The sequence below is a fragment of the Otolemur garnettii genome, unplaced genomic scaffold (assembly GCF_000181295.1).
Source record: "Otolemur garnettii isolate 467f Iridium unplaced genomic scaffold, OtoGar3 scaffold00096, whole genome shotgun sequence".
Lineage (NCBI taxonomy): Eukaryota > Metazoa > Chordata > Mammalia > Primates > Galagidae > Otolemur > Otolemur garnettii.
Window position 1 is genome coordinate 7,101,834 of NW_003852491.1, and position 13,644 is coordinate 7,115,477.

The 13,644-nt window shown below is 49.5% G+C and overlaps 2 protein-coding genes across 3 annotated transcripts in view; both read right to left on the reverse strand.

Annotated features, from left to right (window-relative positions):
• QPRT (quinolinate phosphoribosyltransferase) overlaps positions 1-1,494 on the reverse strand; it is a 17,240-nt gene extending 15,746 nt beyond the window's left edge. For both annotated transcript variants that reach the window (XM_023516725.1, XM_003795866.3), the window contains exon 1: positions 1,423-1,494. In XM_023516725.1, the coding sequence (XP_023372493.1) occupies positions 1,423-1,435 (13 nt within the window). In that variant the 5' untranslated portion in view covers positions 1,436-1,494. The remainder of the gene's footprint in view (positions 1-1,422) is intronic.
• Positions 1,495-9,656: 8,162 nt separating this feature from the next.
• Positions 9,657-11,645, reverse strand: SPN (sialophorin). The gene is made up of 2 exons (XM_023516683.1): positions 11,600-11,645; positions 9,657-11,213 (listed from the first exon to the last, which is right to left on the reverse strand). Exon 2 carries the CDS (start codon positions 11,195-11,197, stop codon positions 9,830-9,832), a length of 1,368 nt encoding a protein of 455 aa, XP_023372451.1. The 5' UTR covers positions 11,198-11,213; positions 11,600-11,645; the 3' UTR covers positions 9,657-9,829.
• Between the last annotated feature and the right edge of the window lie 1,999 nt (positions 11,646-13,644).

The window sequence follows — 13,644 nt, forward strand, 5'->3', positions numbered from 1 at the left end:
AAAAAAAAAAAAAAAAAAGAAAGAAAGAAAAGAAATGACTCTGAGATTATTTCTAAACTACCTGGTAAGTTTGGCCAGTGATTCCCAACACGTTGAGAGGCCAAGGCCAGAGGATTCCTTGAACCCAGGAGTTTGAGACCACTCTAGTGATATCAAGAAATCTCATCTCTACAAAACATTAAAAAAAAAAACAAACAGGGTGTCACCTGTGGCTCAGTGGGTAGGGCACCGGCCCCATATACCAAGGGTGGCAGGTTCAAACCCGGCCCCGGCCAAATGGCAACAAAAAAATAGCCAGGTGTTGTGGTGGGTGCCTGTATTCCCAGCTACTCAGGAGGCTGAGGCAAGAGAATCAATCTCCTGAGCCCAGGAGTTGGAGGGTGCTGTGAACTGTGTGATGCCATAGCACTCTACCTAGGGCAATAAAGTGAGACTCTGTCTCTACAAAAAAAAAAAGAAACAAAAAAACCCAGCCCTAAAAGAATCAGGTGAAGATAACTTGACATTTGCTAAAGTACTTAATTCCCACTACAACTCTGCGAGAACGGTGCCATTGTCTCCATTCTCCAGATGTGGGAACTGAGGCTCCTACAGGTTAAATAACTTGCCTGGGGTTCCCACAGCTGGCAAGCAGCAGTTGGGTTTCAAATCTAGGTGGTGTTATTTCAAAAGAAAAGACTGCAATGGAGATTGAAAAGTGTCCATTGTGTCACCCTGCAGGGAACCCCCAAGACATTAACTCCACAGCCAAGAAGAGGGGCTGGGTGTGGGGGGCCAGCAAGTATCCCAGAAAGAGGAAAGGAGTCAGGGGCTGGGTAGGGAGAGGCCTGGGTAGAGAAGGTGAAAAGGCAGGAACTTAAGGACACCTCAGACACCCCAAGCCTCCTGTCATGTATCCTCCCTACAACCTTGTGAGCAGGGACCTATTATTGTCATTTTACCCAGCCTGCCCAAGTCACACAGCCTATCCCTGATGGAGTCTTTCAACTCCAGAGCCTGTTCCCTCTGGCTCCTTCCAGACATCACCCCACCCCATGGCAGGGAATACCAGGACTCGAGTCCCTCCCCCACCAATGTGGCCTGGGACTTTGCCTCTGCTCCTCCTCTGTGACCAGTGAGGGCCAAAGTGCAGGACTGCTCCCCTGGCCAGCTTCCTCTACTGGCCCCTTCAGACCCCAGGGGACACTGCCTCCCCAGGCTGCCCCTGCCCTTTCTGGGCTCAAGCCCCTTTGTTCCCCAGAACTCTCTGGGGACACAACATAAAAGGAGAAAGAAGAGGAGAAGAGGCCTGTTGGGCGGTGAGACCAGAGGGGAGAAAGTCTTCCCAAGGACAGACAAAGGGCTGAGCAGGTCAGGATGGGGAGAGGAACAGGCAGTAGGAGAGATGGGGCTGCAGGGACACAGGGGAGAGTGCCCCTTTACCTTCAGCGTCCATTGTGACTTGGAGCTGTCCGGTTGCTGTGTCCACTGCTCAGGTCCAGTGTGTGAAACCCAGCAGAGGGTGGGGGTGGGGCTGCAGGGGGGAGGCTGGCCTTGCAGCCAGACCAGCCCTTCTCCTTTCCTCTGGACCTCCCTCCTGCCCTCCTCCAGAACCCTTGGGCTGTACAGACCTCAGTGTGCTCCCTTCACTCAGGGGAAGGCTCTCAGTTGGGAAGCCCCAAAGTCCTCTCTTGACTGGCTCCAGCCAGTGAAGGGAGCTGGAGGCCCTGTTCTCTACCCACACCCACCTCTCCTGACCCTACCAGAGTGTGAGCTGCGAACTGAAGAATGTGCCCCCTTGTGAGGGTAAGAAAGCCTTTTGGGCGATGCCCTGGGAAAATCACAGGCCTCAGAGCTAGGTTCAAATCCTAATTCAAAAATCACAGGCCTCAGAGCTAGGTTTAAATCCTAATTCCTTTTTGATCTCAAATCCATTTTTACCTTTTTCTGTGCCTCAATTTCATTAGCTACAAAATGGAATAACACCCACCTCAAGGGAGAATCAACTGAGAAAACTTTGCAAGTGACACAGAATCAACGAATTAATACCTACTGCCCTTTCCTTCCCCGTCCCAAGGAACATTAAGGGCACAGGTAGCTCAGAGCTCAGCTTCTAAACAGGAAAACCGGGAAACTGCCAATAGCCAATACTGGAACTTCATGCAAGTTCCTGTCCTAGTACCACCAAGGCCTTCATTTCTTCATCGGAAATCTTTCTTGCTAAAGTCACTCACAGGGACCACTGGTTGCCAAACCTACTGGCATCCTCCTGGGGTTCTCCCATTTCTTCTTCTGTGGCACTTGACTGCCAGGACTGGGTCTAGGGCAAGGGGAGCCAGTTAACCAGGGCACAGAATTTAAGGAGGCTTCATCCTAGGCCCACTTTTGCCTCACTCCAGCCGTCTACCTTCTTTTGCCAGCCCTCTAGCAAACTTTATTCTCCTTTTCTCTCCCAAATGTCATTTCTCTCCTGGTTCATTTTTTGAGACTCTTGTCTGCAGGCCTTTGTTCCTATATTCATCCCCCAGATTTTGGTGTTCCTGCAGTGTGGTGGGGGCTGTTGCTCTTTTCCTCTGGAGCACCTGCTAAACTACATTTCCCAGCATCATTTGCACCAGGGAAGCCCTGAGACTGAATTCGGGCCAATGAGGTATGGGCAAAATGAGACCTGAGGTTTCCAGACCTGGCCCTTGTAAGTCTTCATAGGAGCCCACTCTCATTTCTCTCTCATCAGCTGGTTGAAAGCAGAACACTCCAAGGTCATAGGAGAATGACAGAGCCACAGAATGGAAGAAGATTAGGTCCCTGAATGACCTTGTGGAAGCAATAAACTGTTACATAAACAAGAAAAAACTTCTCTTAAGTTATACCACTGAGACTTTGGAGTTGAATATTATAGCAGTTGACCTGCCCTGATTACTACACTAAGATTCTCTCTATAGCTCTCTTCTCAATTTACGTATTAGATGATATAGTTTATGTATTTATCCATTCATACTATTACTTAAATTGCTATTTACAGTCAGATACTCTTTTTTTTTTAGACAGAGCCTCAAGCTATCCCCCTGCGTAGAGTGCCATGGCATCACAGCTCATAGCAACCTCCAACTCCTGGGCTCAAGCGAGTCTCCTGACTCAGCCTCCCAAATAGCTGGGACTACAGGCGCCCACCACAACGCCTGGCCATTTTTTGGTTGCAGCCATCATTGTTGTTTGGCGAGCCCGGGCTGGGGATTCGAACCCACCACCTTAGGTGTATGTGGCTGGCACCTTAGCCACTTGAGCCACAGGTGCCAAGACAGATACTCTTATTTATTATTTATTTTGAGACAGTCTTACTATGTCGCCCTCAGTAAAGTGCTATGGTGTCACAGCTCACAGCAACCTCAAACTCTTGGGCTTAAGTGATTATCCTGCCTCAGCCTCCCAAGGAGCTGGGACTACAGGAGCCTGCCACAACACCTGGCTATTTTTGTTGTTGTTGTTATTGTTATTGTCATTGTCATTGTTGTTTGGCAGGCCCAGGCTGGGTTTGGGTTTGAACCCGCCAGCTCTGGTGTATGTGGCTGGTGCCCTAGCCAATGAGCTATAGGCGCTAAGCCTATAGTCAGATACTCTTAAATCTATTATCTCCAGCCTGACTTCCCTCCCAAGCTCCAGGCCTCTATTTTTATTTATTTATTGGAGACAGAGTCTCACTCTTTTGCTCACAGCAACCACAAACTCCTGGGCTCTAGCAATCCTTCTGTCTCAGCCTCCTAAGTAGCTGGGACTATAGTGCATACCACAACACCCAGCTAATTTTTCTATTTCTAGTAAAAATAGGGTCTCACTCTTGCTCAGGCTGGTCTGGAACTCCTGAGCTCAAATGATCCTCCCACCTCAGCCTCCCAGAGTGCTAGGATTATAGGCATGAGCTATTGCACCTGGCTCAGGCCTCTATTTCTATCTCCAAAACAGCCCACCTAATAGTCCTCAAAATGAGCTCACTGTTTTTGCAAAAACTGCTCATCCCCTTGCATTTCCAGACAATGATTATCAGCATGTTGAAAATCTAGCCCCATTCTTCTTCCCATCCCCTCAATAGCCAATATGTTCTAAAATCTTTTTCTCTGAATAAATCTATTTCAGACCTGACTTTTTCAACCTTGGGCCACCTTGCTCTCATCTTGGGCTGCACTTCCTCAGGCCGTTTCCTGAATGGCAAGGTTGACTCGAAAGACAGACCTGATCTTGCCATACATTTATTTTAAAACTATTGTTTGTTATTTCATTTGTCTTTCCATTCAGTAAACACATACTAGACCTGGACTCTGGAGTGAAAGAGAGGATATGTGGCCTGGAAAGGCTTACACTCCAATAGTGCAGGACACTGTCACGTCAGTACAGCCCAGTTACTCATGCTGTCACACACATATGGCACTATAGAAATGGAAAAGAAACACTAAGTCCATTTGGGGTGGGGACAGCCAGGGCAGCTTCACAAAGCCAGTGACATGTGAACTAAATCTTGACGGTTGAGAAGGAGTTGGCGAGAAGTCAAGACCTGTGTGTTGTAGGGCCAGCTGGGGGTGGGCTGGCTCCAGGCAGAGAGCGTACAAGTGCAGGGGTGAGTATGTGGCTCTCTCTGTGGCCAACTCGGAGTCAGCTCTGCTTCAACTGGGATCTTGGCAAGGGCTCAAACAAGCTGTTCTGATGCTATAAGCTAGGTAGGCAGGCTCTGAGCACCGCACCTGCACTCATCACTGGGAGCGAGTAGATGGTCTCCCAAATGCTCTGTGTTTTCATTGTCTAATGGCTCTACCTCAAACTGGTCCTACCCAGGAACTGGGCAGTCACTACTGTGTCAGCTCTTCCACGTAAACACTCTTTTTTTTCTTTTTCTTTTTCTTTTTTTTTTTTTTGAGACAAGAGTCTCACTTTGTCACTTTCAGTAGAGTGTCATGGTGTCATAGCTCACAGCAACCTCAAAGAGTTGGGCTCAAACAATTCTCTTGCTTCAGCCTCCCAAGTAGCTGGGACTACAGGCACCCACCATAATGCCCAACTATGTTTTAGAGATAGGGTTTCAAACTTGCTCAGGCTAGTCTCGAACCTGTGAACTCAGGCAATCCACCTGCCTCGGCCTCCCAGAATGCTAGAATTACAGGTGTGAGCCACCCCACCTGGCCCACTTAAAGACTCTCTTAGAGGTCAGACGTTTTCTCCTTTTATTCAAGTCTGATTTTGTTACTACTTTGGGAATTTAGAGATTGTGATTGTATTCCTCTCTTGTTTGGTTAACAGTAATCTCCCTCCTGACACAGTCTGAGTTTGGTGGCTCAGGGATGGGATCTGTTTCTTGTTCCTCACCTAAGGATGACAGGCTCAGAACAGAACTCACCAGAGTCACCTGCTCCCACAGCCCCCAGGTGGCCTATCCTCCTTCAACAGGCTTTGCCTACCCAACCAGACATGGTCAAGGGTCTGAAATGGAGATGCAGAGGAAACATAGGTGCAAATGTACATTTTTCAGAATGGAATGTTCTTAGAACCATGCATTGAGGCCCTTTTTCTAGCCTTAAAAGTAAACTGGATTACCAGATTTCTAAAACCTTCCCCAGCCAAATCTTTCTTCCATCTGGAATTTTCACTTTGTGACACAGCTTTATTTGTAAAGCTGATTTTAATGAGTACTTTGGAGAATATAATAGAAACATATATTAAAAATATAAGATGAAGTATAATACATCACATGAATGTGTATATGTGTATGAATTCTATAAAGAATCTGTTATTTTTCCAGAGGAAAAAAATATTACTTTACTATCTGTCTGAACAAAATAAATATTTTCAGCATTTTAAACTATAGTCTCTTCTACCACCACCCGCCTCCAAAAAAAAAAACACATGGCAACAGGGATTTCAAGAGGCTTACAGTGTTGGCTGGCCAGGCTGGGCTGGGCAGGAGAGAGGCAGGGCCAGCTCCTGGGGAGTCTTATACTCTGTGCTAAGGAATGAGGGAGGGAGGTGCAGGAGTAACACCTGGACAGGGGAATCTAATAGAAGGATCCCTGGAGAGCCAGGTGGGTGGCTCACGCTAATCCCAGCACTTGGGAGGTCAAGGCGGGTGGGTGGATTGCCTGTGCTAACAGGTTGGAGACCAGCTTGAGTCAGAGCAAGACCTCATCTCCAAAAATAGCTGAGCATTGTGGTGGGCACCTGTAGTCCCAAGCCACTCAGGAAGCTGAAACAAAAGAACCACTTGAGCCCATAAGTTTCAGGTTGCTATGAGCTATGACACCACAGCATTCTACTGAGGGTAACAAAGTGAGACTCTGTCTCCATAAAAAAAAAAGGCTCAGTGCCCATAGCTCAGTGAGTAGGGTGCCAACCACATACATTGAGGCTGGCGGGTTCAAGCCCAGCCCGGGCCTGCTGGACAATGACAACTGCAACAAAAATATAGCCAGGCATTGTGGCAGGCACCTGTGGTCCCAGCAACTTGGGAGGCTGAGGCAAGAGAATTGCTTAAGCCCAAGAGTTAGAAGTTGCTATAAGTTGTGACGCTACAGCACTCTACGGAGGGTGCCAAAGTAAGACTCTGTCTCAATAAAAAAAAAAAAAAAAAAAGAAAGGTCCCTGGGACCATTGTTAACAGAGGATGGAAGGGATGGGGTCAGGAAACCAAAACGGAAGTCTCAGGTCCCAGCAAGGTGTGAAGTGGCCTAGAGAGAAGGAAGGGACTGGAGGACTGCTTGAAGAGGAACCAGCCGGAGTGGGGATATGGGAAGTGAGGACAGGGAGAGACTAGGACTCCCCCATGATTTTAAGGTGTTTCGCCTCAGCCACAGGATGCATGATGCTACTACCTCTGCTGACGCCCAGAAGACAGGCGTGGAGCAGATTTGGGTTTAGCGGCTTCCCCACTACTTTCAGAACTAAACTCAAACTCCCCAGCCCTTCGCAGCGTGGGTCCAGCCTCCCTGGCAACCAACCTCACCACACACAGCTCTCCTCAAACCAGACACCCCACGCCACCTTCTTGAACATCGTTTTTACCAATATTTTTTCAAACTGTGAACGTAATAGATGTTTATTGTAAAAAAAATTTGGAAAATACAGGAAAGTATAAACAAAATAAAAACAAAATACCAAACAGCCACCTTAGAGATAATAACCACAGTAAATATTTGGAGCATTTCCTTTTTTTCCTCTAATTGACCCTTGGTCAATCCAAGGGTACATATGTTTTTGAATTTTTGTTACAAAACTAGAATCATATGTATTTACAGATTAGGGATGTGCTTTTTTCCCTAACATTATATTGCTGGCATTTTCCAAAGTCATTACACAGTTTTTGAAAAGATGATTTTTAGCGATTATGGCAAGTACTATAAGCCATTTACAATTATTTTCATAACTGGTATAGTTAGCCTTTCACCATATTTTATATTTCCTTATTGTTTCTCACCCTGTCTTCTTCTCCCCCTCCCTTTTTGTTTTACAATACCTACTATTTCCTTTGCTTTTCTTTTCCCTAGAGAATCTAGTGGCATTTATTACTCCACATTTGTCCCAAAAAGAATTCACATTGCACTGCTCTGCTTCCCTTGCCACGTTTTTTGCACCGGCCATCCCCACTGCCAAGAGTATCCTTCCCCTGTCAAAATCCTTCTCAGCCTCCAAACCTCTATAAGGTCCTCACATTCATTCATTCAGTCAATGCATATTCTCTGAGGACCTGCAGCTGGCCAGGCACTGTGGCCACCAGGAGTAAAGCAGTAGCTATGACTAAGGCCCTAACCTAGACAAACTCAAGTGAAGCCTCTCTCTCAATCTTTCCCCAGGTCACTCTTCCTTTGGTGTGCTCATAAAATTCTGTTTGTGCACCTATTTTAACTCTTACAATATTATTTTGATGTTTTCTGGACTCTGAAAGACCTGTTCAGTGCCTTACCACCCGTACCCTTCAGGATTCGCCCAGAAACAGGTCACAGCTCACCGATGACTGCATCTGTCCATTGAGAGGTGGCGCTAATGACCTTGGAGTTCAGTGGCAGTGTTTTCTAAACCTGAAAGTGGGGCACTTGGTTTGACAAATCCAAGACAACACTTGCAGAATCTCTAAGAGACTTTGGAACTCATTTCTATCATGCTGGGGCTATAATTAGTGCAAACAGCACCTTGTGAGAAGTAGGAAAAGGCGCCTAGACCAGACACAGCAGCATGGGTGCTCAGTCTGGCTGGGGGAAGGCTGGGTTCCATCCCAGCTCAGCCCTCCTCCATAGACCATGACACTTTCCGCCCATCTCTCTCCTCCCCTCCTCCACCTCACAAACTGACCTACCTGACTCTTTCCCATCTCCCATTCAGGCCACAAGGCAGTCACACACACATGGGTCCCATGTCTCTTTTTCTAGGTCAGTCAGTCTGCTCTCAGCCACTGCACCCTCTGACTCAACAACTTCCTCTTTGCAAATTTCCTCTTTGCCCTGGGGAAACATCAACCATCTCTGGCCCATGCTTCCTTGGACACAGCCTAGGTAGCTCTCAGAGGAGCACAGTTGGAGCTGACTGGCCCCCTCCTCTCCACCCAAGACCCACAGGGGAAGTCCCTGCTCCCTGGCTGTCTTCTCTTATTTAACTCACTCTCGCTGATTCCCCTGGAGGGGGACAATGCTCAGCCCCTGAGTGGAAAAGGAGACACAGACACACAGACACACCAATTAAACACAGAACCAGGGGAAATGCGTCAGCAAGACCAGTGGTTTTTGCATTACCCAGTCGCCCTTACTGGCAAACTCCTCTCCCTGTGTGTGTATGTGCATGTGTGGTGTGCACACAGGTGTACACTGGAGGGAGAGAGACTTTGGGAAAGGGATATAGTATCTGAGCTGAAAAACCCCCACTTGGATCACACATGTGAACTTTCTATCAAGATGGGAATTCTTTACTAGACTACAGATAGAGGTACATTTTCTGCTGTGTCCCCACCATCTGAGCAAAGATGAGAACACATATGTTCTCAACAGTCCTGTGTCCTCCCACCCCAAGCTGGCATCTGTACCCCTTCCTGTCCCCTCCCTCACACTGTACTCACCACTACCCTTCACAAGCATCACCACATCCTCACTTCTTACACACAGACTGCACCTATGGATGGACTCGTGCAGGTGCTGGGCCTTCGGAGAACGACAGAAACTCTTCTCACCTCTGTGCTTAGGAGGAGACAGAGCAAAGCCTCTGGCTGCCTCAGCCCATAGGTGGGGGAGAGTATGGAGGCTTGAGGCAGGGGCCAGTCCTAGAGTCCAGATGCTCTGGGAAATGTCACAGGCCCACCTGAGAGCATGGGCAGAGGGCCTCACTGGTGCTCCAGGCTGGCCCACAGCCCAGAGCTAAAGGAGTTCTGGGCCCCCTAAGAAAGCCCTTCTAAGCACAGGGCCAGGTGAGCTTTAGAAAGTTAATTGTACATGGGAGTTTGCTGGGTTGTCTTTTCCTCCTTCTTTCTAGACTCTGAGACCTCTGGGGATCCATCAAGAAATCATAGGTCAAGTAAATTTGGTGTTATGGAGTCTCAGTAGCTAGTTCCAAGGGGAAAAAAAAACATGGAAAAAAGGCGATGGGGAGAAGTAGGGTTGCTGAGAAAGGTTCTTTCCCTCAACTCAATCTACAGATGGCCAGGGGTGCAGGCTCTGGCCCCGTGCTAAGTGCAGTGCTGGGGCAGGATGCTGCAGGAAGGCCCAGGGTGGAGAAGCGAGGTGAAGATGCAGAGCAGGCTGCAGGGAAGCACTAGGGGCCGGGGCTGGAGGGGATGAGGAGAAGGAAGGTGACAGAAGCTGGCAAGCATTCTGCCCTCCACTCTTGCCCTTCATGAGCTCTGCAATGCGGCCCCATCTCCTGCCTCTGACCCATCAGAAAAGGGAGCCTCCAGAGCCCTCTCCTCACTGCCCATCAGTGGCTCTTTCTCCCCCTTTAGGCTGGGGCCTGGCTCAGACTTCAGCTCCTCCAGTGCCACAGAGTCCTGGCGAGATTTTCTTCTGCCAAAGAAAGTAGTAAGCGTGGGCCGCTGGCCAGACCCCTCCCCATTGGGGACCCCAGAACCCTTGTCATCCCCAGGCCCTCCCATTGTCACTGCCACGGTCCCCTCATCAGAGACCTGGGCAGGCCCAGCCCAGGCATCTACCACCCCATTGCGCTTTCCATCTCTGTTTAGTGTCAGGGCCCCGGTGCGCTGCTTCTGCCGCTGGCGCCATAGTAGGAGCAGAACTATGAGGATAATAACCACCAGCAGGGCCACAAGCACAGCCACCAGCAGCATTTTGTTTGACCTCTCATCTGGATTTGGGGAGGGCCTAATGATAGGAGTAATCACTGTGGATATTTTTACACCAGCCCCATGGGAAGTCTCCACAGAGCTAGTTGTCATGCTGATGGTAGGTCCACTGGTCCCATGGGAGGTCTCCAGAGGGTTAGTTGTCATGGTGACAGGGGGTCCACTGGCCCCATGGGAGGTCTCCAGAGAGCTAGTTGCCATGGTGACATGGGGTCCACTGGCCCCATGGGAGGTCTCCAGAGGGTTAGTTGCCATGGTGACAGGGGGTCCACTGGCCCCATGGGAGGTCTCCAGAGGGTTAGTTGCCATGGTGACAGGGGGTCCACTGGCCCCATGGGAGGTGTCCAGAGGGTTAGTTGCTATGGTGGCAGAGGGTCCACTGGCCCCATGGGAGGTCTCCAGAAAGCCAGTTGCCATGGTAACAGGAGGTCCACCAGCCCCATGGGAGGTCTCTAGAAAGCTAGTTACTGTGTTCATAGGGGGCCCATTTGTTCCATTGGTGATTTCCAGAGAGTCAGTTGTCATGATTCCACCAGTCACAGTGTGGGATACTGTGGAGACAGCAGGGTCACTGGCTACAGTCAAGGTTTCCAAGAGCACTGATGAATTTTCAAGGGAAACAGTTTGGGTGGGACGTTCCTCATCAATGGAAGTTCCAAGAGAGGACAACTCATTGGTCATAAAAGGAGTTGAAGGTGGGTTTGAGATCGGCCCTCCAGTGCTCCCAATGTTGGAGTCCTTTTCTGAGGTGAAGGCCTCATAGTTATTCAAGGCTGAAGAAGCAAAGGTCCCTCCAGGGCTGAGCGTGACTGGCGGCAAAGCTGTCTGGCTGCCCAGAGCCTCTGGGCTCCCCACCAGGGCCCAGAAGAGGAGAAGCAGGGCCATTTCCAGGGCAACAGGCATGAGCAGAAGTTGGGACCTGAGGTGAGAGGGAGTTGGAGAAACAGAACACATGGGAGCTGGTTGAGGGGACCTGCCAGGCCCTCCCCTCCTGCCCACTTCCCTGCCAACGGCCATGCCCAACTTGTGGTTTAACGGCTTCTTCCACCCTTGCTTTTACTATTATCAGAAATAACAAGAGAACAGATGTTGGCAACTGCCCCATCAGCCCCATCCCAGGGCCCCTCCAAGCCCTGGCAGCTCTTGACTCCAGCAACAGCCACCACCCCTCCTGGTCTCCCCTGCTCTTGTGCAGCCCCGTGACATCTGATCCTCTTTTTCCATCACCTGTCAGGGCCTTTTCAAGCCATAGGCACCTTCTCAGGTCCACTGTGGCCCCTGCCCCACCAGGTCGCACCCCCTTACCAACTCAGTTGATTAGGACACAGGGCTGGGTTCAGGCCACTCCAACTCCTCCTGAGGCTGGGGCAGGACTGAGGCTGCAGGGCCCCAAGGGGAAAGGAAGTGGGCCTGGCTCCACCCACCCCACCCCTGCATCCTGCCCCACCCGCCCTGCTCCCGCAGCTGCCATGTGAGGAGAGCACCCTTACCTGCTCCTTCTGGGGTCTGGCATGGTGCTGGGGGCTTCTGAGGCTCACTTGAGGCAGGAGAGGATGTCGGGGGGCTGGAATAGGGATTCCTGGGTCTTAGTTGGGGAATGGAGAGCAAGAGGTGACTCTGGGGCAGGCTAGAGTCAGAGTTGGAGTAATGGGAATGTGTACTTGAGAACTCGGGGTGCAGAGGAAGAGACAAGAGGGTGGTTTCCTTTGCATTTGTGGTCCCCTGTTAGGACAGGACCTGGGTGGCACCATTTCCTGTCCCAAGAGCTCCCAGGAAGTATTAGGGCAGGGGGGAAAGCCCTCGAGCCTAGCTGGGGGCCGTGAGAGCCTTCACAGACTGGTGAGGCCTTGATTGCATCATAAGGAGCTGTGGGTCACCCTGATGGCTCTCGGTAGCATGCTTCACTAAACCAAGGTGGTTACTAAGCACTGCATGTGCTATGATCTTATTTTTGTAAAAAATATGAAAAGAGGAGGCCAGGCGCAGCGGTTCACGCCTGCAATCTAGTACTCTGTGAGGCCGAGACAGGTAGATTGCTTGAGCTCAGGAGTTCCAGACCAGCCTGAGCAAGAGCGAGACCGAGTCTCTACCAAAAATAGAAAAACTGAGAAACTGAAGCAAGAAGATTGCTTCAGCTCAGAAGTTTGAGATCGCTCTGAGCTATGATGCCATGGTACTCTACCAAGGGTGACAAAGTGAGACTCTGTCTCAAAAAGAAAGAAAGAAGAGGAGAGGGAGGGAAGGAGGGAAGGAGGAAGGGAGGAAGGAAGGAAGGAAGGAAAGAAAATATGTAAAGTTGTAGGGATCTGGATGGAAAATAAGAAATATGTCTGCTGAGGGGTTAACCAAATAGTTTTTGGATCGGTGAGAGTAGGGAGTTCTTTATTTTTCTCTTTGACTGATTTTTGTTTCCTGACTTTCCTTTAATTAGTAAGCTTTAACTCTTGGTATAAGTATGTCTTGGGTCTTTGCCTTTTAAAAACAAAAACAAAAAAATCAGGCCAGGTTCTATGGCTCATCTCTGTAATTCTAGCACTTTGGGAGGCTGAGACAGGAGGATTGCTTGAAATTAGGAGTTTGAGACCAGCCTGAGCCAGAGCAAGACTCCTGTCACTAAAGAAAATTTAAAAAGTATCCAGGCATGGTGGCACTGCCTATAGTTACAGCTACTGTGGAGGCTGAGGCAAGAGGATTGCTGAGCACAGGAGTTTGAATCCAGACCAGGCAACATAGAAAGACTCCATCCCTAAAACAAATCTTAATAATTTTTTTTTAAGAGACAGAGTCTTACTTTGTCACCCTCAGTAGAGCGCTGTAGCATCACAGCTCACAGCAACCTCCAGCTCTTGGGCTTAGGTGATTCTCTTGCCTCAGCCTCCCAAGTAGCTGGGACTAAAGGCGCCTGCCACTACACCCGGCTATTTTCTTATTGCAGTTTGGCCGGGGTGGGGTTTGAACCCACCACCCTCAGTATATGGGGCCGGCGCCCTACTCACTGAGCCACAGGTGCCGCCCAATCTTAACAATTTGGGGGAGGGTTGGTGCCTGTGGCTCAGTGGGTAGGGCGCCAGCCCCATATAGCAAGGGTGGCGGGTTCAAACCCAGCCCTGGCCAAACTGCAACAACAAAAAAAATAGCCAGGGGTTGGGGTGGGCACCTGTAGTCCCAACTACTCAGGAGGTTGAGGCAAGAGAGTCACCCAAGCCCAGGAGTTGGAGGTTGCTGTGAGCAGTATGATGCCACAGCACTCTACCAGAGGCAATAAAGTAAGACTCTGTCTCTACAAAAAATAAATAAATAAATAAGTCTTAACAATTTTTTAAAAATCAGGCCAGGCACAGTGGCTCATG